The 24,436-nt window shown below is 40.1% G+C and overlaps 2 protein-coding genes across 3 annotated transcripts; both read left to right on the plus strand.

Annotated features, from left to right (window-relative positions):
* The first annotated feature begins 2,135 nt into the window (after positions 1-2,135).
* On the plus strand, positions 2,136-13,276 carry cfap77 (cilia and flagella associated protein 77). Of its 2 annotated transcripts, none has more exons than XM_034691691.1 (7): positions 2,136-2,398; positions 4,877-4,982; positions 5,459-5,561; positions 9,942-10,185; positions 10,259-10,376; positions 10,822-10,923; positions 13,082-13,276. In XM_034691691.1, exons 2-7 carry the CDS (start codon positions 4,899-4,901, stop codon positions 13,202-13,204), a joined length of 774 nt encoding a protein of 257 aa, XP_034547582.1. In that variant the 5' UTR covers positions 2,136-2,398; positions 4,877-4,898; the 3' UTR covers positions 13,205-13,276. The 2 variants fall into 2 exon arrangements, with proteins under 2 accessions (XP_034547582.1, XP_034547581.1); XM_034691690.1 differs by having other exon boundaries at positions 2,267-2,398; positions 10,259-10,367.
* A 666-nt stretch (positions 13,277-13,942) lies between these two features.
* On the plus strand, positions 13,943-23,195 carry barhl1a (BarH-like homeobox 1a). Its single transcript, XM_034691689.1, has 3 exons — positions 13,943-14,607; positions 16,238-16,442; positions 21,891-23,195. Exons 1-3 carry the CDS (start codon positions 14,187-14,189, stop codon positions 22,105-22,107), a joined length of 843 nt encoding a protein of 280 aa, XP_034547580.1. The 5' UTR covers positions 13,943-14,186; the 3' UTR covers positions 22,108-23,195.
* The last annotated feature ends 1,241 nt before the right edge of the window (positions 23,196-24,436 follow it).

Here is a 24,436-nt window from a genome sequence, read left to right on the forward strand (position 1 = left end):
CCTTTAAAGTACATTCTATTCTATTACTGTGTTATAAAGCAATCACATGGTGCAGATTGAGTGCTTTACAGAGGCTCTGAATCGAAAGAAGGGTTCAAACTGTGTTCAAAGATCAATACAGACTGTGGATTAATCAATATAAATTAAAACTCCTCCTCGTGTCTCCTTCTCTTGTTGTGTGGTTGTAACCTGTGGTTTTAAGTGTTATGAAGCTAGTTTTAAAGCAGCCACAGAACTTCATTCATAAATCTGCTGCTTTAAGGGGGTTTAACTCACCTCTGAAACCTCCAGTCATGTGATTTAAAGCTTTAGTTTCTTTTAATTTAATGATTATTTTCAGCTTGTGTTAAAGCCGAATTGAAGGAGGTTATATTAGAAGTTGAAATAATGCAAAGTGGTGTTTTAATATTTCTCACTTTAGCCCTGCTGGAGCAGGACTGCAGAAGTAGCTGCGGTTTGAATGGAGTCTGGTGCTGCTGTTTACAAACAGACGGTCTAGGGTACCTTTGACGTCCTGAGCCAGGGCCTTCCATGTGCTGGAGTACTGGATACAGTGTCCACACCAGGAGGAGAAGAACTGGACCAACCAGGCCGAGGACGAGTTACTAACAGTGGGCTTCAGGCTCCCGCTGCCCAGGATCAACAGCGGGTCCTGGTCCGTGTACAACCGGGCTGCGGTGCCGAGACACCCGGGCGCGAGCCAGAGGACGACCGCTGCTTTCAACCAGAACCGGAGCATCCCTGCAGACCGGGGAGAGACACGCCGAGAGGGGGGGACCGTCAGAGACCTGGACGGGTTCCTCCGAGAACAGGCAGATGGATCAGGGGAGACATGAGAGCAGCCGCTCCGCTAGCAGCTACGTGTGTTTACAGCAGAGATCCACAGACACGACAGAGGTCTCACTCCGTCAAACAAAGACCCGGGAAGGGTTCAACACAACATGGGGAAAACCGGATACACGTTTCATAGAATAGAACGTTAACCCGCGATATTTATGAAGAAAAGAAGGAACAATTTTATATTTAACTACTGACCATTTATCCTGGACAGTTTGGGTTGCTATGGTAACAGGTACACTGTCTCCCCGAGCTCCGCTCTCGCTCACACAGTGGACTGACTGATGTGTTTAATAGACGATCTTTGTCACGTTGAGATTGACGCACAAACTGACGTAACGGTCGTGCTGCGTTCAATGATCCCGAGGATCACAACTTCGTATAACATAAGATAAGAGATACTTTATTTGCCCCCCTGTTGGGGGAAATTCTTTTGTTACAGCAGCTTACAACACGGGACAGGGAATACAACAATGTACTAACATAGTTAAAAAATATAATAACAATAATAATAGCAATGACAAGGTAAAATATAATAAAATAAATAAAATAAATAAAATAAATAAAATAAATAAAATAAATAAAATAAATAAAATAAAATAGAACAAAATAAAATGAAATAAAATAAAATAAAATATGGCAACTATTACAGATGTAGACACACTATGTACACTTCTATCTGATAAATAGATAAGGTAAATTATTGCACGATAAAAAATGCACCAAGTTATTAAACAAACATACACAGTATGAAGAACAGTGTGATTCAGATGGATACATGATATATATATATATATATATATATATATATATATATATATATATATATATATATATATATATATATATATATATATATATATGATATAGATGAGTGTAGTGTGTTGTGAATATATATAATGTATTGTATGAATGTATGTGCTTTGGCAATAAAATCTCTTTGTTCATGCCAATAAAGCAAATTTGAAATACAGTAGTTATTTGTAAATGTGCCAAGTCACATAGTAACTTCCATGTAGTGCAATGAAAGATGAGAACAGATGATTAACGGGACACAGCAGTGCTGGTGTTAAACAGTCTGATTGCTGATGGGATGAAGGACCTGTGAGGCCAGAACGAGCAAGAGAAGGCTTCACAGAAGACCACTGAAGTATATCAACTGATGCTGGACGTGTCACATGTTGGAAACTGATGTAAAATGTTAAAATGTCTTTAAATATGAGATATTAATTTATTATAAAATGGTGTAAAATATTTTGATATTGAGCTCATTCTGTTTTCCGAGCGGGCCTGAATGCAGCATCGTTCTCTACCGCCTCCTGTAGGCCGAACGCTCACGAGGCGTTCATGAACCTTCCTCTTTATTAATATTATTAAAATAAAAAAAATAAAAATAAAAACTTTAACTAAACACTCAAAGTTTTATCATAAATGGCTTTTTTGTTTTTTTGATTTTTTCAATTTTTTGTTTGTTTGTTTTACGACCGTTAAACGTCACCGGTTCGCGTTCTGTCCCCATGGTAACAGAGCACTTCGACTCCAGAGGACACTCACACTGAAGGTACCTTTCTGTCATTTATCACTAAATTAGGTTTAAATTATTTCTAAAATCACATTTAACTGCACCTATTAGTGGTTTTACCTTTACTGCAGGTATCTGTATCATACAGTGACACAGAGGGAATGTTCGTTTGAGCTAAAATTGGCTTTAAAATGATGATTTTCAGATAACATTTCATTTATTTACGATCATTTTAACCGCTTTGAATATAAATATCACATTTTATACATAAGTTTCACAGCCACGGTATTTAATTAATTTACATTAATAAACAAAGGTTGCACTAAAACTAGCTTTTTTTTTTATTGAGGTAGCTTTTAAAGGTAACTGTTTATTTATACATATTTTAAATGTTAAATATTTGTCTTTTTCACTCTGGTAGATTTATTTCTTCTGGATGGGACTTTGTTTTATTACTTTATATCTGTGATACTATTTTATTTCTATATTTTCTTCTTATTTATTTATTTTTATTAATCTGAAATGACTTTAAAACAGTTTTCTGATATTCATTTTTGTCATGTTGTTCAATTAGCAGATTTAAATTGATCGATAATCTGATATTGTAAATAATTTTGGTTTAGTACTGTTTACATCTCTGTGCAGCAATCAGTCAATCAATCAAGCTGTATTTATATAGCACCTTTCATTCACATACATACATATATAATGTATATACATATATATGTATATTAATAAAACAAAAAATGGATTTAAAAATAGAGACTAATGCACACCAACAACAATAAAGTATGTGTAAGTAAAATAAGTTATAGCGTCAAATTAATACTAAGAATATTTATAGTTTTTTTTTTTTTTAAATATATTTATTGGGTTTTTTTCTTTTTTTCACAAAGAACAGTAACAGAAAACTTGCACAACCTTGGTCTGCACATCCATCATAAATAATAAAGAAAAGAAAACATATATACATATATACAACATATATATATATATATATATATATACATATATACACACACATCCATATATACATACACATATATATCCACTTATACAGATATGAAAACAAAACAAAAGCATACAACACATAGGTAGATTATTAGTATAGGGGTTGGGTTTTTTTTTCCTTTCAGAATATTTATAGTTAAAATAAATACATTTTAAAAAGGTAAGGATAAGAGTTGAAAATAAAATGAAGGTTAAATATCAATAAAACTGAGTAGATACATTAAAAAATAAATAAAACAAATACAAAAATAAACAGTTAACATTTATAAAATAATAAAACAACACTAAATATAAATATTATTACATATTATAGTAAACCGTAAGTAATAAAAATGTTAAACCCTACATAAAAGCCAGACTGAACCATAGACTGTAAAAAATATGGACGTAGGATCCGTGACGTCACCCATCTGTTTCTGAAGAGCTGTTTTGAGACCAATCGGCTGCGGCAGCCATATTGCTTCTGTCGAGCCAGTGTGACGTAAAGAGGCGGGCTTTGAGCCTCCTAGCCAACAGCTGCAGTGTTCCTGCAGGCAGCTGTGCCTCTCATTGGAAGACTGGTAATCTCAATATCTTCTAAATTACCGAATTAGAAAAAAGTTCACCCCCCTCACAGTGAGAGGACATCGAGAAATTAGCTATTCAGACTACACTCATCTTTTGTACCAGGCTGTAAACATGTTTATTAACGCTGCAAAGATCGTCTTTTCCCCATTCATGTGTATGTGACTTCCGGTACTTCCGGAGCCAGCCTCAAGCGGATCCTCGATGAACTGCAGCTTTTAACACTTCCACATTGGACTCATATTTTTAGACCGGAGGTTGCCGCTTGGACTGAACACACGTTTAAAAGTCTGAATATCTCTATCAGCTCCTCTCAGATCCTGCAGCAGGCTGTCCCATCGTCTCAGAGCGTCCCGGCTGTAGTTTCAGTTCTCCTCTGAGGAACAGCTAGAAGAGAGGAGCCGGAGGATCTGAGAGGCCTTCCTGGTTCAGACACTGAAAGCTGAGATGTAGTCTGGTGTGAGGCCGTGCAGCGCCTTAAAAACTAGTGAAAGAATTTTAAAATCAAACATGAAGCCAATGTAAAGACTTTAAAACAGGCGTACTGTGAGCTCTCCTTCTGGTCTTCGTTAAAACTGGTTCTGCTGCATTTTGAATTAACTGCAGTTTGTTAATTGTGTTCTTTGGAAGACCAGAAAGGAGAGCATTACATCAGGCCAGCATCCTTTACTTTCACAGCTTGTTGTGTAAATAACCAAATAATAATTATTTCATGGTAATATAGTTTTAATAAAATGCAAGTGTGTTTGACTTTGATTTGAAATTCATTCACAAATATTTTAAATCACGGTAGCTGTTACTTTTATGACTCACACGTCAACACTGAGGGACAATCAGCAGGCCTCTGCAGGTCAAAGGTCATCTCACTCTGGGCTCACATTGTTATTATTTAGATGATTTATCAGTCGTATTAAAGTCAAAGTGATCTCCTCCCTCTTTCAGGATCCATCCCGTCGCTGATTTCATGAACGCTCACAGAAGAAACATGTCTTCACCCAGAATAGGCGTGGTCAGAGACTCCATGCTGACCAACCCGCTGCTCATAAAGGTGAATTACACACACACACACACACACACAATTAACCAGGTAATTAAAATGTACTTCACACGTTGACTGATTTGTACTCAGCTGTGATGGAAGGCTTTTGTTGTGAAGGAGCTGGTGGTATTTTATTTTGAAGGAGCTTCACTCTTCATTATCAGTGTTTTAATAAATGATGACACTGATTTAAAGTCAAGAGCATGAAGTGTTCAGTCTCCTGCTGAGTGTGGGATCACCTCATGGACACTAGATGGCAGCACAACTTTGAAGGAGGCATCAGGAGAGGATCTGATTAAGATGCTGAGGGGCCCCGGGGCAAATGTGGAGCTCCTAATCCTCCCCCACACACACACACACACACACACACACACACACACTCACACACAAGGACTCTCTGAACTGAGTAGGCATTCTCCTCCTTTGACAAACCATCACCTGATACTCGCAGTGTGTTTTGACGTTGTCCTCCCTCCTGTGTCCAGGCCCCTCTGGGTCAGTCTAAGTCCAGAGGTCTGTCGGTTCCTGGTGAAGACTTCACTTATGGAATCAGCAGCAGCTCAATCAGAGATGGGGGCGTGTCTGAAGGTAAGCCCCGCCCACTCTTAAAGAGAGTCATCTCGTGCTTGCAGCAGTGTGTTGGGGTGAATTGCCTCAAACATGTTCCCAGTTCCATTTAAGCTGGTGAATCTTTGGGACAGTTGCTGGATGATGATATCAGGCATTAAAAACATTCACCTGAAAGTTGCTCCCTGGGACAGTGAGGCGACTGTCTTCATCCAAGTGACGCCTAACTTTTCTAGAGCAAGAGTGGCAGACTAAGCCTCATCAAATTGCTCTCTAAACTCCATCAAAACACTGATTGTGTTCTGGAGTAGAGTAGGAGCGTTTATTTCATCTGCAGATCTTCTGTTTTTTCTCACAGCATTCACCTTTTCACAGATGACCTCCCAAATCACGTTTCTAACGCTGAGATGTCTCTGCTGGAGTTCACCGATGTGTTTATTTCCCTCCTCCACAAAGATCTCCAACTCCATGTCTTCAAACTTCATTTATCGCTTAAGACCACTCTGCTCTCTCAAACTCTCCATGGTGACAGCCGATAGCACACGCAAAATCCTCATAAAATAGGGCGGTCCGCACCACTTTTGCACTCGTTATCATTTGTGCATGCAGTCTTAGTAGATCACCCGCAACACGCCCAGAAAAAACACGTGCAAAATTATTATTTGCACACGCAAATTAGCGCTGGTTATTTGGGATCTTAGTGGATCAGGCCCATGATGTTTACTGATTTAGAATGCTAATGGAGACCAAATGTTTTGCCACATGGTCAACAGGCAGAGGTAAAATGTGGCAGTGTCCCTTTAACTGATTTTGTTATGACGTGTGTGCAGTGTTGTGCAAGTTACTGAAAAATAGTAACTAGTTACAGTTACTAGTTACTTTATTCAAAAAGTAACTAAATTACTCTGTTATTTACTTACACCAAAAAGTAATGAATTACTGTTAAAAGTAACTTTTTAGTTACTTTATAATAAGAACATTCTTTAATGCTCCTATTTATGCACTACCAGCTTCATTTCAGTGCTGTATGGAACATAATACACTATTGATCATCTTTACAGTTTCTATTCATTTGCATGCACATCGCTAAACTTTGCTCAGCATTATGATCAATGCAAACACAGACCTGACTCAACCTCAAAGTAATTTTTAAATGCTACTTTATTTAAGTCAGACCAGCAACAACTGACAATATCACAAGGATTTCTGAAATAAATAAAACAAAACAGTCTGAATATATTATTCAGAATCAAAGATAAAAAAATAAAGTGGCTTCAGCATCATAAAAGCTGTTGTGTTTAGCCCTTAAAAATGTTCCTTCACAGCTTAAGTATGAAAATATGAAATAATGAGCGTATTTCCACTTTGAGAAACTCGTCTTGCTTTCGCCTTTACTCTCCATGACTGCCGCACATGTTATTAAACGGAAACACGCCCACACGCGTCTTCTTCTTTTGTTTTACAGCGGTTGGCATGGCACCCAGCAATCCCACAATGCATTGCCACTGTAAACAGGAAGAAGTACACTGCAGCTAGCCAACAATGAATTAATTTAAAGTAACGGACAAACGCACGATGTTGTAACGGTAACTGAGTTCATTTATTTTAAAAAGTAATGCGTTAGAGTATAAGTTACTGTCAAAAGTAACGGCGTTACAGTAACGCGTTATTAGTAACGCGTTATTAGTAACGCGTTACTGCCCAACACTGCGTGTGTGACCTCATTGCGGCTAAATCGTTGTTGTTTCGGGGTTCTGACCAATCAGAATCAAGAACCAGATAACAGGTCTACTGCTTCATATTTGAGTCTTTTCATAAAGTACGTATTTGGCATTATTTGTAGCATGTTTACTATATAAATGTCAGAGATATGAATCCAAACACATCCTATATAACGCTTATAATACATTTACTGCATCATATGAACGTTAATCAGGTTCGTTACGATGACATCACCGCCATGAATCCACTGAAGGATGTGGGCGGAGCCTCTGTGCTCGCTCTTCTTAGCATTGTGTGACCTGCAGACATGACACGAACATACTGTTGGCTGTAAACATAGGAGACCACAGAACAAGACGGGTGTGTGTGTGTGTGTGTGTGTGTGTGTGTGTGTGTGTGTGTGTGTGTGTGTGCGTGTGTGTGTATGTGTGTGTGTGAGGTTTGGCAGCGGTCATCTGTCACAGTGTGTTTGCATGAAATAAACATGCCTTCAGGCAACAAATCACTGCTGTCACTCTCTCTCTCTCTCTCTCTCTCTCTCACACTTTCACACACACACACACACACACACACACACACACACACACACACACACACACACACACACACACACACACACACACACAGCTCCAGGTTTGCGAGGACGGTCTTGCTTGTCGTTGTTTTCTGGATCACTGAAGTGTTTGTTTCTAATCTGATGCTCCGCTCTGAAGCGCTCAGACTCTCTGATGGTCTGAGATCAGGTCTTTAGTTTTTAGTGATCCACAATCTGAGACAAACTGAGACTTTGTTCTGAAGTTATTTTAAATCACAGCTTCAGATTTCTCTTGGTTTTATTCTCGTCTGTCACTCAGTCTGTAGTTTTATTGAACTGTTGATTCTGTTGTTCTCTTATTTATTTTTACCTTCCTGTTCTTCGGTCTCTTTTTAAATTGTTGTCTTACATTTAATGTGTCTCCTATATCTTTTATTAACACCTCTCTGATCCATGTGAAGAGTATTTATGACGAGTTTGACATTTAGCTTCACGCTGTGGATCTAGTTGACGGCCTGCTGGAGTAAATCTTACAGAGACTTGGAGAATCGCCACTTCGAGTGAGACAAGCGCGAGTAGCAAAGCTGTTTAAACACAAACGCTCGACTTAAAGCAATTTTAAAAGCTATAGCTGAGATTGACCGGTGTTTCAGTTTAAAGTGCGACCCTGTTAACTGGAGACTCTCAGCCGGATGCATCCCTCATAAACATCTTAAGATGATCATTAAATATCTGATGAGGATATTTTGAAATCTTAATAAAAACTAAACTAGTTTGCATTCCCAGGAACTCCCTCTGTGTTTCAACAGCTGTGTAAACTCCACAAACACTGACACGTTCAGCTGAAGGTCTCCAGTTTACAGGGTCACTTTTAAAACCGGAACACCGGGAGGAGAGACGCATTCACGGTGGGCTGAGAGAAGACTACTGTTACAAGCTGCTAAATCAAGAGAATCACAGCTTCTTCTTTTGAAAAGTACACACACATACAAAAAGATAGAACAAATAAAAACTAATGAAAGAAAGAGAAATCAAGAGAATCACAGATGGAATAAACAATGACTGAATGGTTTTTCGGAAAAATTTGAAAAAAAATATTGAAAAAAAAAAAGATGACCCAAAAATTTGAAAAAAAAAAAAATTTGAATTTTTTTTTTTTTAAATCGAAAAAATAAATAAATAAATAAAAATTTGAATTTTTTTTTTTTAAATCGAAAAAAAAAAAAATAAAAAAAATTGGATTCTTTTTTTTTTTTCAGTTTGAAAAAAAATTTGACAAGAAAAATTTGACAAGAAAAATTTGACAAGAAAAATTTGACAAGAAAAATTTGACAAGAAAAATTTGACAAGAAAAATTTGACAAGAAAAATACAAATTTTGACAAAAAAGTTGACCCGGTTCCTGTCAAAAAGTAAATTTTCCTCAAATTTGAAATTGTGCTCCAAAACAGAAGAACATGAACACGGCCGGTGTTTTGGTTTAAACAGTTAACTGGAGACTCAGCCAGATGCATCCCTCATAAACGTCATAAGATGATCATTAAATATCTGATGAGGATATTATGAGAATAAAAACTAAACTAGTTTGCATTCCCAGGAACTCCCTCTGTGTTTCAACAGCTGTGTAAACTCCACAAACACTGACACGTTCAGCTGAAGGTCTCCAGTTTACAGGGTCTCTTTTAAAACCGGAACACCGGGAGCTGACCGAGACGCATTCACACTATCAGGCTCAGAGAATACCGATGTTCAGGAGGTATTAAACACAGGTGTGTGTGATGTTACTGTGGACAGAGGGTGAAATAAAACACGGTGGGTAATCTACCAATCAGAAACACTCAGCATTGAAGGCCCCGCCCCCAAAGTTCCTGGACTTTTGAAAAGTACAACTCCCAAGCAGGGGCTTTTCAGGGGGAGATTAACCTACCCCGGAACTAAATTTAGACCCTGGTTCCTGCTGTCGAAACCATTTATTTAACAGTCTGTGGTAGAAACTTGTATTTAAATATTTTGAACTAAAACAAACTTTTATTCTGGAATAACTCTTTAAAAGTTGAGTATGCATAAACGTTGTCTCCCTCTTACTGCTGCAGTGTTGCCTGCTGGGAGTTGAAGTCTCTGAACTTTGTCCCTGTGTGTTCTCAGTTCTGTCTGATTGGAAGGTTCAACCGAGCCGCGGAGACTCCGCTCCTCATCTGTCTCTCGCTCCTGACTTTGTGTCTCTGAACCGGGACGCGGTGAAGTCTGGTCTGGTGACGTCCAAAGAGATGAGTCAGTTCAGAGCTCAGAGGGGCGAGGCCATGAGCCAAAACCGCAACCCCAAACCCAAAAACAGCGTGGCCCTGCGGCGCCCAGCCGTGCCTGACATCACATTTGGAGTCACCAACAGGTCAGAGGGTCATCCGCTTAGCTGATTATTGATCTGTGATTGGCTGGTGTTGATAACGCGATCTGTCCATCAGGCCGCCGTCTCCTCTGGCGGACCTCCTGTGTCATCAGTACGGCCGGGACTGGCTGGACAAGCAGATGATCAGGAGTCAGAACTACAACCACCAGCAGAAGATGCAGAAGGTGCAAAGGGTGAGAGAGAGAGAGAGAGAGAGAGAGAGAGAGAGAGAGAGAGAGAGAGAGAGAGAGAGAGAGTCTGACAAGGTGACATTCTGGGGACTCAACTGTGCATGGGGACCTGATTTGATTCAGGTCCCAACAAGTTCCCACACCTCACTCTGTGTTTGTGTGTGTGTGTGTGTGTGTGTGTGTGTGTGTGTGTGTGTGTGTGTGTGTGTTTGATTAGATACCAGTCTTGGGACTCAGTTTTGGGACTCCACTATGTCTGTTGATAAGGAGACATTTTAGGATTTGACTTTTTTATAGGGAACCTTATAGGACCTTTGTTTTCAAGTTACAGAGTCAAAGTCAATACATGTTCTAATAAACATATCTGTGTGTGTGAGTGTCTGTGTGTGTGTGTGTGTGTGTGTGTGTGTGTGTGTGTGTGTGTGTGTATGTGTGTGTTTTTGTGCAGAAATTATCAAATTATATTCAGGACAACAGGACCAGCCTGCTGAGGAGGAGCAGACCTCTGCCCGTCACTCAGACTCCGTTCAAACTGCCCCGCTTCACTCAGGTAATCATCACTCTGACTGTGTGATAACTCAGAGAACTGCCTCTATCTCTGAACCTCTGAGAGTCGAGCTCTTTAAGCTGATATGTGGATTTTATTGAAACATTCCTTCATTGGTTGACGACAACTCTGATGACCTGAAACATTTCCACAGATTTGGAAAAACAACAGTTATTGTTATAGTTATGTAGTTTCTATCTACATATTTTTAAGATGTACAAATCTGTCTGTATTGCTCCTTTATTATTTTTTATAATACTTGCTGTCAATATTCTATTTAACCCTTTATATCTTTTTATATTTCGTCTTTTATGTCCTCCTCTGAAGTGGAGCCAACACACAAGAGATTTTCACGTGTGTACGAACATTCAGAGAGACGGAATCAAAAATACTGTGAAAATGTGTTTCAAATGTTAAACTAATGCTGCAGAGAGCCAAAGAATGCATCAACAGCTGCAAATACAGAAAGACGCTCAGTCAGAAGCACAACCGAAAAAAAGTTTGCTTAACCAGCCATCACATCGGATATCCTCCAGGCCACCAGGGGGAGCTCTAAGCAGAACTGGTTTGTGCTAAAACATAATCTTAGTTAAAATTTCTATCTGTGATATTTTTCTTTGTTCAGAATATTAAATGTTTATAAAGTTGCAGCACTAAAGGAGATTTCACAGACTTCTTTAGCATGTGTGATTTAATTTCCACGGCACGTTTCTCTTCTGGAATCTCAGATTTTATTCATCAAAAAGGCGAAAAACGTCACTCAAGACTTCTGGATCGTTGGCAAACAGCAAATAGAAACAGAGACGAGAAAACATAAAGTGGACTTAAAGAAGTATTTAGAGGCTGAAGAAAGAGATTTGTCCATCAGACTCTGGTGGAGACCAAAAACAGAGCTACAGTCTACAAATGAAGAAACACACCTCTCTCCTCTCTCCTACTTTTCCTTTTTTGTTTTTATAGCTCAGGTAGAAGTCATGTTCGAGTCAAAGTGGTTCTTTAAAGGCACTATGTGGAGTTTTTCACCAGCTGAGACACAGACTGAAACCAACACTGATGCCTCTTTATGACCTTCAAAAGCAAACAAAACCATAAACAACAACACTGATACCTTCTCTGTTGTCATTTTTAATGCCTTAAACCACTCAGAGGGGGTAGGTGTCAGACCACATGATTGACATTTGGCTTGAAAAACATCCTTTTTCGTCTGTTTTCATGGCAAATAATCACATTGAGTGATACATCTGGCTGTTAAAAGACAGCAGGGTGAGGTTTTTGTTGAAAACACTAATTATGCATGTACAGAACAAGAGATAAGAGGTATCACTTTGTCCACAATGGGGCGCCAAAATTGATATAAATCAAAAGTTCCTCACAGCAGCTTTAAGAAATTTAATTTTTTTATATAACATTTATTTTACCAAGTAAGTCAATTAAGAACCAATTCTCATTTACCATAACGACCTGGGCGAAGAGGCAACGCAGGGGCATGACAATAAATAAAAAACAAAAAAACAGAGAGGACGTACAAGAAAGAGATCACAGTAAAATAGATACAAAAGGGGCGCTGGTGGGCTAGCGGTCTAAGCGCCCCACATACAGAGGCTACAGTCCTCATCGCAGAGATCGCCGGTTCGATTCCCGACCGGTCGACCATTTCCTGCATGTCCTCCCCCGCTCACTACTCCCCACATTTCCTGTCTCTCTTCAGCTGTCCTGTCCGTTAAAGGCAAAAAGGCCAAAAATATAACTTTATATATATGTATAAGAAATGGACTCAGCTTCATCATCTGAAAAGTGACACCAAAGCTGAGGTGTCAGGAACCTGCGTTATTTCTGAAGGGCAGCAGGTGTATTGGAGAAAAGAAGTCTGCTTTAAAGAACTATGCGCTGGTGGAGACCAAAAACAGAGTTAAAAAAGGACCAGCGTTCATTAAGTAGACACAAACACAGCTCTACACAGTGTTTGGGAGGCGCTGTAGCTGCTAGATATTGTAAGAAGTAAACAAAAACACAACTGTACGATGACGTCGTTTTTAAAGACGGACCCTTTACTGCCCTCTGCTGGTGATAACACAGAACAGCTCTCTGCCCATGTTCTACAGCTCACACAGATGTTCATTTAACAGCTTTGACCATCTTCCTCTTCATCATTCTCTCTCAGGTCGCTCCGGCTCTTGATACCTTCAGGGACCAAGACGCTCGTCTCCGGGCGCTCAGGGCTCATCAGTCAGACTCTGTGTCCAGGAGAGGAGTTCAAGGTCTGGGAACGTACAGTCTGGACTGACCGGAGGACGAAACAGGCCAGGCCTCTCTCAGAAGACGTAAACAGAAATAAAAGCTAATGAGCAGCTCTTCACTGTATGTTGTTATTACATCCACATCAAAGTTTTTACTAAATCAATGATAGAACTCAGCCTGGAGAAGAGGAGTCCCCCAGGGTTCTAAACTGGGTCCTCTACTCTTTAAAAACCTGTGAATGAAAACCTCTGTGACCCCTTTTAAATGTATTATTAGAGACATAATGTGAATGACGCCTGTCTTGATTGTTATTTGTTACTTTGCACCTGGTTGTGGTTTCACATTACAGAGCAGGACCAGGGTTTAGAGATTGTCCTGTGTTGGAACATTTTGTCCGTCTTATCTTTAATAAAAACTTAATCAGACTTTGATGTGATTTCACAAAAACCCGTCACAGTAAGGAGCCTCTTTTCAATCACAGCTGCTACACGTACTTTTTTATGCTGATGATATTTTTATTTATTGTCATAATTGATTTTTATTTTCTTAAAGAGACACTTTGACTTAAACATGACTTTAACCTGAGCTATAAATACCTGGAAGGAGGAGTGGGAGGGTGGAACAAGGTGTGCTTCTCAATTTGTACTCTCTCTCTCTCTCTCTCTGACACACACACACACACACACACACACACACACACACACACACACACACGCTATCAGATGGAGGAGGGGCTGTTTAATATATTTATATGTCTTCATATCAACCTCTTACAAACCTCTCTCTCCGTGGATCTACTGGTTCAGTTTTCCTTCTGTACCTTTAATTTCCCCTTTGGCCACTTTTCTTATTTTTTACCTTTTTAATACTTTTTAAAAATGCAAGAAAATTTAACTTTTAAGTGACATCACACTCAAACTAATACTTAGAGTTTGTCCACATGTTTCTGCACCTGGATATCTAGACATTTACCCTCTGTGATGTTCCTCCTCCTCATCTGACTGAAGCTCACCTGAGTCCCCTCGGCGATGGAGGTTTCTGCCTTTGGAGCAGCCTCCAGGTTTCACATCGACTCCCTGCTCTCCCTCAGGCCGCCCGGCGCGCTCCTCAGCCGGACAGAGCCTCCGGAACTCAGCCCGGGCAGCAGCAGCGGCTGCTCTGCGCCTCCCTCCCCGCGGAGAGAGCACGGTCCCCGGATAGAGTCCGCGCTGCTGTCCGGTCACCTGCAGCAGCTCCAGCCCCGCAGCGTCGGATCCTCTTTTCTGATCCGGGACATCTTAGCGGACTGTCAGCCTTACTCTGACCCGGGACAGGTTTACTCTGACCCGGGACAGCTCTATGATAACCCCGGACACCCTGAGCTTGAACCCGTGCCGTTCCAGTCCGGACCGGAAGAAGACTTTCAGGATAAAAGTCCCAGCAGTTCATCTTCTGACAGTGAGTGCAGAGGTAAGAGGAGGAAAATAAAACTACTCTTTAATACAGAAAATCACACAGTGAGTCCAAGTGGGAGCAAAAGGAGATAAAATAAAATATTAATTTCTGAAATATTTTATAGAAAATCAGATAAAATAGTTCTTTCTATTTTTAAATTTAATAAATAAATAAACGAATTAATGGTTTAAATCAGAATAATTATGTTTTTAGAGCCTCAAACACATAATTTAAAGATCTGTTTTATTTGGAAAAGCCGTGAGAAATAAATGAGAAATAGATTTTTAGGTTTTAAAGAGAAGAAAATAAAATTATATGAATTTTGAGATTTTAAATAGTCGAAAATTTAGTGTCTATAATGATGTACGTATTACAATGATCAGATACTACTAATAATAATTAATATTAATAATTTGATCACTAGTTTTTATTACCCAGGCTTTGAAATAAACCCATTTATTCCTCTTTTTGTCTTTAACGCATCACATGAGTGGATTTCTTCCTCTTCTTTAATATTTAATATATTTGATGTAAAGCTCTCTATAAAGCACTGAACGCAGTATTTATTTAATGTGATGTTTTAATGTCGGAGCTGCTCATTAATTATTAATCATAAAGTGTCATTGTTGAGATCTGCTGGATTACATTATCTGAAATGTGTCATGTTGGATAAACGAAAATATTAATGGCGGCAAAAGAAAGCTGTAATTAATATTTGTTTTAATCAGATCTTTACACAATTCAGGGTTCCCACTCTTTTTCCAGAGATCATTTTCCAGGACATTTTCAGTGATGATCAAGCTGGTGTGACAGTCTAAATTTAGTTCCTAATTTAGTTCCTAAATAGTCTAATATGTTCCTCTCAGTGGAAGTCTACATTGAAAGTCTATGGCTATCCATGAAATCATCTCTTACATGCTTAAAAATGATGGCAAATTAATTATAGAATAATGCAACCACAGATGTAAAGCACTTTATTAGTGCAACCAAGGAACAATGATGGGAAACTCTCATCTCAGCTTTCTCTTTTCTCAAAAAATATAAAATTAGCTAATTAAAAAACAAAAGAGCCAGCAAAGGAATCTGGAAGCTGCCTTACTGAAATAAATAAATAATAATAATAATAATGATCAGAGGATCAGAGCATAAATTGACCTAAATAGAACTGAATGACAAAAAATGTTGAATGGGGATGTGTTTTTTTTTTTAACATTGTCAGGTCGCACGGAGTCATGTTGGAATCATTTTCCAGGACAATCTCCCATTTTCCAGGTGTTTTCCAGTGCTGGAAAACTGGTCAACTGTTTTCCAGGTTTTCCAGGACGCGTGGGAACCCTGACAATTAATCCTGATTCTGTTAGCCTGATTTTATTTCATAAAGGTTGATTTCATGATCTTGTGTTGAGGATGATTAAATATATTTTAGGTATGAATCTCTCAGATTGGAATAAACCTGACACTGATAAGATTAAATGTGACCCCTGACCTCCAGCTTCACTTTAATCTTTATAGTCATCATTTGTTTTCAGCTCAAACTCTAAAGCAGAAACCAGATTTACAGACTTCACCTGTAAACACTCAGAGGTCAGCATCATTCAGCTCCACCTCTGACGTCATGTCTCTCCTCCACCTGTCCATCACTTAGCGCAGGGCGAGGCCTCGGACCCGGGCTCCTCGTGTCGCCTGAAGAAGCCTCGTAAAGCCCGGACGGCCTTCAGCGACCAGCAGCTGTCGAGGCTGGAGAGGAGCTTCCAGAAGCAGAAGTACCTGAGCGTGCAGGACCGCATGGAGCTGGCTGCTTCCCTGCAGCTGAGCGACACCCAGGTCAAGACCTGGTACCAGAACAGAAGGTAAAACCACATGCAGACCTACTCAACAAGGGGCCTCTAAACTACTCCTCTTGCAGTCTCTTTTTTGTACTTTGCAGCCTTTTATAATTGATTGTGGTGTTTTCTTATCTCTTGTAGTTGTGCTGTGTCTCCTTATTTTCATTTTGTCTCTTTTTTTATTTTAAGCTAATGTCTTTTCCGTCTTTGAAAAAGTCTTTCCAGGTGTTTTGTGTCCTTGTGGTTGTTTTAAAAGCTGACAGCATTCACACCTGTCCAAAATTAATTGCCTTTCTGTTTTATCCTGTGCTATTTTGTCCCCTCTGGCGGACCGTAGTTAAGCAGCCGCAGTGTCTTCCTGCTTCCTGCTGCTGCAGAATAACAAAACCACTGCGCTTCTGAACGGCACATTTAAAAAAAACCTCCTGGACGGCTCAGCTGACAACTTTAAAAGAACTCTGCACTCTGTGTCCAATAAAATACAATATCATGGAAGCAGTTTGAGTTTGAGCTAGCCGCTACGAGCTAGGTGAGGTCAGAGGGCAACCACCTCACATATCGAAGAAGTTCAATACAGGGCTTGATGATTTACTGGCAATATTAAAGACTTGTGTTAAAGGCAGTAGTTCCCAAAGTGGGGGTCACAGGACAATTATGGTGGGTCGACAGACGCCTTCCAAAAAACAATATGAATTTAGATTGTTTTAAAATTGCATAATTTATCCAATATTGTAAATATATATACAAAAAAATGTTTTTTTTTAATATAAAACCATGCAAATAAAATTATTTGGGTAATGATGCTGTGTCTATCCTTGAAAAAAGTTGTAGATTTTTTAGGCTTTAACACCTTTATTAAGAGAGGAGAGGACGGGGGATAGAGCAGGAAACTGGGTGAGAGAGTGGGGGAATGACATGTGGGAAAAGGGCCACAGGCTGGAATTAAACCACTACTTGTTTGTGGGATTAAACCGTTAGGCTAAACCCACACCCGGTCTAGCCTTTTATAAATCACATTAAAATATGCAGGTTTTTAAAATTTGCTTATTACTTCTTACATGCAGCTGTGAGCAACATGTAACCACCTCAGGACAACGGGGGTCTCCAGTCTGTGGTGATTTTGATATTTTGGCGGTTGTGTGCTAAAAAGTTTGGGAACCTCTGGTCTAAAAGACGGCCCGAGGTTAGCGTGTTGTGACCTGTCTCCAGACTTTGAAACACAGACTGTGTTAAACATAGACATGTTTCTGAAGCCTATCGTCTGCAGTCGCCATATTGGAAATGCTGACTCAACCTAACTTTGAGTCGACCTAGCATGAAAGAGGTGGAGTTAAGGCGGGCCTTTAGCCTCCTCGCTATCAGCTACAGTGTGCCCACCTGTTCCCTTTATTATGCAAAACTCATGACTTCATATCCTCTAGGCAAGGCAAGGCAAGGCAGCTTTATTTGTATAGTGCATTTCATACAGGAGGGCAACTCAATGTGCTTTAACATTAAAAACATTGGAGACATTCAGACAGGCATAAAAGAACACAATTAAAATGACAAATATAATGAAACAGAAAAGAAAAGGAACATTAGAAATATATTAAAAATTACATTAAAATTTTAATTTAAAGTGAGTTAAAATGAGCTAAGATAGGAAGGCAGTGGTAAATAAAAAAGTCTTAATTGATTTAAAAGAGGTGAGAGTTGGAGCAGACCTGCAGCTTTCAGGGAGTGTGTTCCAGATATGTGGAGCATAATGACTAAACGCTGCTTCACCATGTTTCATTCTGACTCTAGGGACTGAAAGCAGACCAGTACCTGATGACCTCAGAGGTCGAGGTGATTCATACAGTAACAGCAGATCAGCCTAAACCATTCAGGTCTTTATAAACCATCAGCAGGATTTTAAAGTCTATCCTCTGACAGACAGGAAGCCAGTGTAGGGATCTAAGAACTGGAGTGATGTGGTCTACTTTGTTGGTCCTTGTTAGGACTCGAGCAGCAGCATTCTGTATGAGCTGCAGCCGTCTGATGGACTTTTTAGGGAGTCCAGTAAAGACCCCGTTACAGTAGTCTAGTCTGCTAAAGATAAATGCATGGAGGAGTTTTTCTGCATCCTGCTGAGACATGAGTCCTTTAATCCTTGATATATTCTGAAGGTGATAGTAGGCGGACTTTGTAATTGTCTTAATGTGGCTGCTGAAATTAAGGTCTGAGTCTAAGACTACATCAAGGTTTCTGGCTTGGTTTGAACATTTCATCTGTGCAGATTGGAGCTGAGCAGTAACCTTTAACCTTTCTTCCTCCAAAAACAATCATTTCAGTTTCTTCTTTGTTTAACTGAAGAAAGTTCTGTCTCTCGTCCAGTCATTGATTTGTTCGATGCATTTACTCAGTGTTTGTATTGGACTATAATCCCCTGGTGATACGGTGATGTAAATGTGTGTGTCATCTGCATAGCTGTGGTATTTTATTTTGTTGTTTCTTATTATCTGACCTCTAAACTAATAAGATACTTTAAAACCAGACTGTAAACATGTTTAGTTTTTCTGTTCAGATGGACTTCTCAGACTGGGTGTGTGTTTTGCTTTAAGGACACTTGAGGAACTCGAGTTTCAGCTTCTCATTTCTCAGACTGGAGGTCGCCGTGTAAAACTACAAGCTGAGATCATTAAGTTCATTTTATTACATTCATTTGATTCCTAAGTCAAGACACTGGCAATAATAGCTTTATAATGTTAAAATGGACAAAATAACAGAATAAAAAAATGTGATTTATTATGATTAACTATAAAAATTCAGAGATTAAAAAAGGTCACTTGGACAGCCGTAGTGAGCAGCATTTAGTCTCTTTGTAGTTTTGTGTCTTTGTTTGAATGTTTGCATGTGTTTGTTTGTCTCTGTGATAGTTATAATCAGTGTTGGGCAAAATACTTTAAAAAAGTAGTTAGTCATAGTTACTAGTTACTTTCCCCAAAAAGTAATTGAATTAGTAACTGAATTACTCCTTCATGAATGTAATTAGTTACCTGGGAAAGTAATTATTGCGTTACTTTTTTTGAAAAACCTTCAAATATGTAAATTAATTTAGATTTTTGAGTGGGTTTCACGGGCCAGTTGCATAGAGTAGAACAGCATAGACGGGTACTTCATTTAACTTAATATTTATTGGACCTCAAACCACAACTGGTAGACATACTGTAGGCCGTAATTCAAGTATTATCTTCACTACTAAAAGTTTCAACAATAACATGCACTAGCAGCGCCGGCACCATCAACGGCGTTATCTGTGTTTTTGGCTAGTAGCTTCGTAGTGGCGTGTGCCGTTGAGAGGTGCTTCATGAGATTGGAGTTACTCTGAACGGACGCGGACAAACACTTCGCTCGGGGACATAATGTGCACTTAACATGTATATTCTTGCCTTTTATATCGATGATGTTGAAGTAGTGCCTGTACTTCCATCCTGTGAATGCCAATTTTATCGGGACAGACCGCTCCGGACTCGTCATTATTGCATCTAGTTCTCTTGTGCGGCTGTTTGCGGCGGCGCGTTGAGGTTTAAACAACAACACCCACCTACCTGAACTCTGGCACTGATTGGCTTAACGTGAAATTGTACTCTACCTTTAGCCAATCATCATTACTTATGTGTCTGTCAGCCCTCCCCCTCACCAAAGAAAGACAGCCAACAAACATTTTATTTGCAGCTCCTGTCCTGTGCCTGGCTGAGCGAGCCAGGTCGGATGAGAGCTGTTAGATTTCAGTGCATAATAACGCGCCACATTTCTCTGTCGGTAACGGTAGCGGTGTTGTAACGTTTGAAATAGTAATTAATTAGATCACCCGTTACTGGAAAAAAATAACGGCGTTACTAACGCCGTTATTTTTAACGCCGTTATTCCCAACACTGGTTATAATCTCTATTTTTAGAAGTTTGAGTTGTTTTTTTTGCAGGTCTTTCATTACGTTGGAGCCATTTTCCTCTCCTGCAGCCGTTTGTGTCTCTGTGGTTCTGACACAACACATGAGCTCTTTTAGTGGAAACAGCCTCACATGAAACCTTCCAAATAAACAATTGTATTATTTTTATATGAAGGACTTAGTCGCAAAGGAAGTGTGTTATATCAAATAGAAATGTACAAACAAAACGACCTAATGCAAAAAAAAAAGTAAGAGAGAGGAGTTCCCTTCATCCCTCCGTCCCTTTGTCCGTCTGTGCCCGGTATCACTGCAGACGGACACATGTGAGACATTTCTGGATTAATAATAAACACTGTTATTATTAATTCAGCAGCGTGTGTGGTAATTAATGATCAATATTTAATGCAGAAACAAATCTGGAGCTTTTAGTGCAGAATCGCAGAGAGCACGGAGAGCGGGGAGATGCTGATTTTTTATTTATTGATTTATTTTTATTGTTCCCTGACCGCAGAGAACCCTGCTCTGTGATTGGCTGCTGGTCTAGATTATTAACCATCAGCTCCACAGTTAGTGTTTTTACAATGAGAAGAACTGTATTCATAGTCACCCTTTAAAGGTGACATATCATGCAGAATGGACTTTTTAATGGTTCTCTAACTGAAATATGTGTCCCTGTCTACAAACCCCCTGAACATGAAAAGAATCCATTCTGCCCCTGTTCTGATTTCTCCACCTTTCTGTAAATGTGTGCTGAAACCAGCCGTTTCAGTTTTCAGTGTTTTTCATACGTCACAACGCCATCCGGTCTGTAACAGGAAGTCAGAGCTCGGAGCTTGTTCAGCCCATAGACTGTATAAAATACAACTCAACCCCTCCTCCGTTTTTCATTCCCTGCACACGTGTGCTAACAAGGAGCTTAGGAGGGAGGCATGCTAGTTGTAGGCTGTCTTAATAAACACAAAGGTCGGTTTTACTCCCCACGTCTGCAGATTTGAAGATCTAGTGGATGATTTTTATTTATCATGGATAAGTGCTAGCGCTAGTTAGCATAGCCACATAGCTACATGTTGGTAGCTTTGTACCAAGACACACGTCGACATACTGACAAATAAAACAACAAGAAACACTAAATCTATGACCAATGGTTCAGAAAGGTCCTGCTGCAGGCGCCTCTCCGTCAGGATCAGATTCTGGATCAGATTCAGAGGGTTGAAGTAACGCGGGTCTGTGAGCAGCCGTGTATGTTCAGCCAACATGTAAACATTAGATCAACGTGCTGGACAGCCGAGGCCACACCCACTTCCTGAGGGGGCGTGGTCAGAGAGAAAACAGACCGTTCTGAGGAGGGCTGAAGAAGAGGGTTTTTCAGGCAGACCAAAATCTGATTTCAAAGTGTTTTTTTGAGCATAAACTTTAAAGACATGTTTTGGGGACCTCTTAGACCAATATATGTTGATGAAAAAAGCGTGATATGTCACCTTTAAATGAGGATAAAATGTTAAAGTAAAGGTTTGTGACTTTAACGATGTAAATAAATACTAACGTTGTGTTTCCTCCGTCAGGACGAAGTGGAAGCGTCAGTCGGCCGTCGGTCTGGAGTTCCTTGCCGAAGCCGGCCGGATGTTCCTTCCCACTCACTTCCTGTACCCTCCTGCCCCGCCCACACTGGACATGTACCTGTACAGAAACCACGCCCACCATCACCCCCATCACCACCACCACCCGGCCCCGCCTCTGCTGCCCCACATCCTGACCCACAACGAACCGCTCCCCCGCTGAGGAGGCCGCGGTCCTGCTGGACGACGCGCAGGACAAAGAGGTTTTGATTATCAGCAATAAAAAAATGATAAGACTTCCAGTCGCTGCAGGAACTCTGGGCTAAGAGTTCCTGCTACCATATATGGGCGCTGCTCAAGACTTAAGGAGACACGTTATCCGCTGTGATCGGGGGAAAAGGAAGTAACGTCACACTGAAACACTGAGAAGGAGGGAAAGTGGCGTGATTCGTTGAACACACTGAGATCTGAAACAAAGACGAATGGAAGAGGAACACTTTGGTCCTGACGTGATCATCTCCCAAAATCAGAATCACTCTGTATTTTATAAATGATGAAGGAACAAGAAATCAGAATGTCAAGTCTCACACTCCTGAGAGTTTCACAGATATTCTACGACAGCTCCTGAAGTTTTCCTGAGTTGCTCTCTAACGTGTGTCCCTGATGACCGGTTCAGTGAGGTCCGGGAGACCCTGAAGTCAAGACGAAGCATAAATGGACACTGTGGAGGTCCCCATGTCATGCTGTTATCCAAAGTGGCAAGCTAAAGAGAGTCCGACGCTGTGATGACAGTTTTTTGCTTCTTTAAATAAATGCTCCCTGCGAGCAGAGAAGAGTATGAAGCTGCTGCGCTCACAGGAAATAAACGTCAACATCAGCTCACCCTGGATTCCTGCGGGGCACCCCAAACATTCTGACCATGGGAGCCAGAAGTCTGAGGAAACCGCTCTACTTGTTCCTTGATTTATAACCTCAGTCAACATTTTCCTCTTAAAGTGAAACAGACGATACAGCAGCAGGTATCTTTAAGGCGTGGTTACCTTCGATTGACAGATCACCATCAGGTACCTCCTTTTCTCTGATCCTACTACGGTCCCAAAAATGGTCCCAAAAACAAAATGGCGGCTTCAAATTGGCAGTTGGTGAACCAATAGAGGACGTCTCAGTGGCTTCATCCACTTCTTAATTCCAGTCTCTGATTCAGACAGAGATACAGAGGAGGCGTTTGGTGGTTCTTAATGTCTGTAGCTGTTCTGTTTAAGGTTTTTTTTAACTTTTAAATAAATATGACATTGATTGGTAATAACCTCACTCTTGTTGTTTTTGTTTACTTTGGTGTTAAATATGGATAACAGTGAGCTCCAGTCCTGAGGTGTTGCTCCCATGTTTTGGTCTTGACTTTGCTTGGACAGAGGGTTCTGTACGGTGGTCAACAAGGCTAACGGATCCGCCAACGTAGGGCTGGGCGATATGGAAAATGATGTCATGCTAAAATATTTCATTTCAGTCCATGTCGATAATTATCAAGATAAATATCAAATCATTATTTCATTAAAATTGAAATGCATATTTTTGCTCCTGAGTGAAAGTTATATTTTGGGGCTTTTTTGCCTTTATTATATCGGACAGCCGAAGACAGACAGGAAACGTGGGGAGTAGGGAGTGGGGGAAGACATGCAGGAGATTTGTTTGTTTGTATCTGGATTTAGTTTCTGATGAACTTCTTGAATCCATCATTTCTGACGGTGCTAACAGGAAGCAGGTCTTAAATGTTAAATTAGATTTTTGTGAAGTTTTAGTTTGTAGATTCTTATTTTTCTCAGGTTGAGGTTATTTCCATAATTTGATTTACATTTGCAACAAATATGTGTCAAATTGTATCCTGTGTATCGGTTTATAGAGTATTGTTTTGAGTTGAGCTCTCCCCTTTAAAGGTGACATATCATGCAGAATGGACTTTTTAATGGACCGGAAATCTGTGTCCCTGTCTACAAACCCCCTGAACATGAAAAGAATCCATTCTGCCCCTGTTCTGATTTCTCCACCTTTCTGTAAATGTGTGCTGAAACCAGCCGTTTCAGTTTTCAGTGTTTTTCATACGTCACAACGCCATCCGGTCTGTAACAGGAAGTCAGAGCTCGGAGCTTGTTCAGCCCATAGACTGTATAAAATACAACTCAACCCCTCCTCTGTTTTTCATTACCTGCACACATGTGTGCTAACAAGGAGCTTAGGAGGGAGGCATGCTAGTTGTAGGCTGTCTTAATAAGTGTAGCTGTAGCTGTAGCTGTAGCTGTAGCTGTAGCTGTAGCTGTAGCTGTAGCTGTAGCTGTAGCTGTAGCTGTAGCTGTAGCTGTAGCTGTAGCTGTGTACCAAGACACACGTCGACATACTGACAAATAAAACAACAAGAAACACTAAATCTGTGACCAATGGTTCAGAAAGGTCCTGCTGCAGGCGCCTCTCCGTCAGGATCAGATTCTGGATCAGATTCAGAGGGTTGAAGTAACGCGGGTCTGTGAGCAGCCGTGTATATTCAGCCAACATGTAAA

This window comes from Notolabrus celidotus, chromosome 9, assembly GCF_009762535.1.
Source record: "Notolabrus celidotus isolate fNotCel1 chromosome 9, fNotCel1.pri, whole genome shotgun sequence".
Classification (NCBI taxonomy): Eukaryota; Metazoa; Chordata; class Actinopteri; order Labriformes; family Labridae; genus Notolabrus; species Notolabrus celidotus.

What these genes read in the sequence shown, in the direction of transcription:
- cfap77 (XM_034691691.1), top strand. Translation starts at nt 4,899, where the DNA reads ATGAACGCTCACAGAAGAAACATGTCTTCACCCAGAATAGGCGTGGTC. An exon ending in ACATTTGGAGTCACCAACAG is followed by an intron (nt 10,186 to 10,258) that starts GTCAGAGGGTCA and finishes TCTGTCCATCAG; the next exon opens with GCCGCCGTCTCCTCTGGCGG. An exon ending in AGATGCAGAAGGTGCAAAGG is followed by an intron (nt 10,377 to 10,821) that starts GTGAGAGAGAGA and finishes GTTTTTGTGCAG; the next exon opens with AAATTATCAAATTATATTCA.
- barhl1a (XM_034691689.1), top strand. Translation starts at nt 14,187, where the DNA reads ATGGAGGTTTCTGCCTTTGGAGCAGCCTCCAGGTTTCACATCGACTCC. An exon ending in TTCTGACAGTGAGTGCAGAG is followed by an intron (nt 14,608 to 16,237) that starts GTAAGAGGAGGA and finishes TCCATCACTTAG; the next exon opens with CGCAGGGCGAGGCCTCGGAC. An exon ending in ACCTGGTACCAGAACAGAAG is followed by an intron (nt 16,443 to 21,890) that starts GTAAAACCACAT and finishes TTCCTCCGTCAG; the next exon opens with GACGAAGTGGAAGCGTCAGT.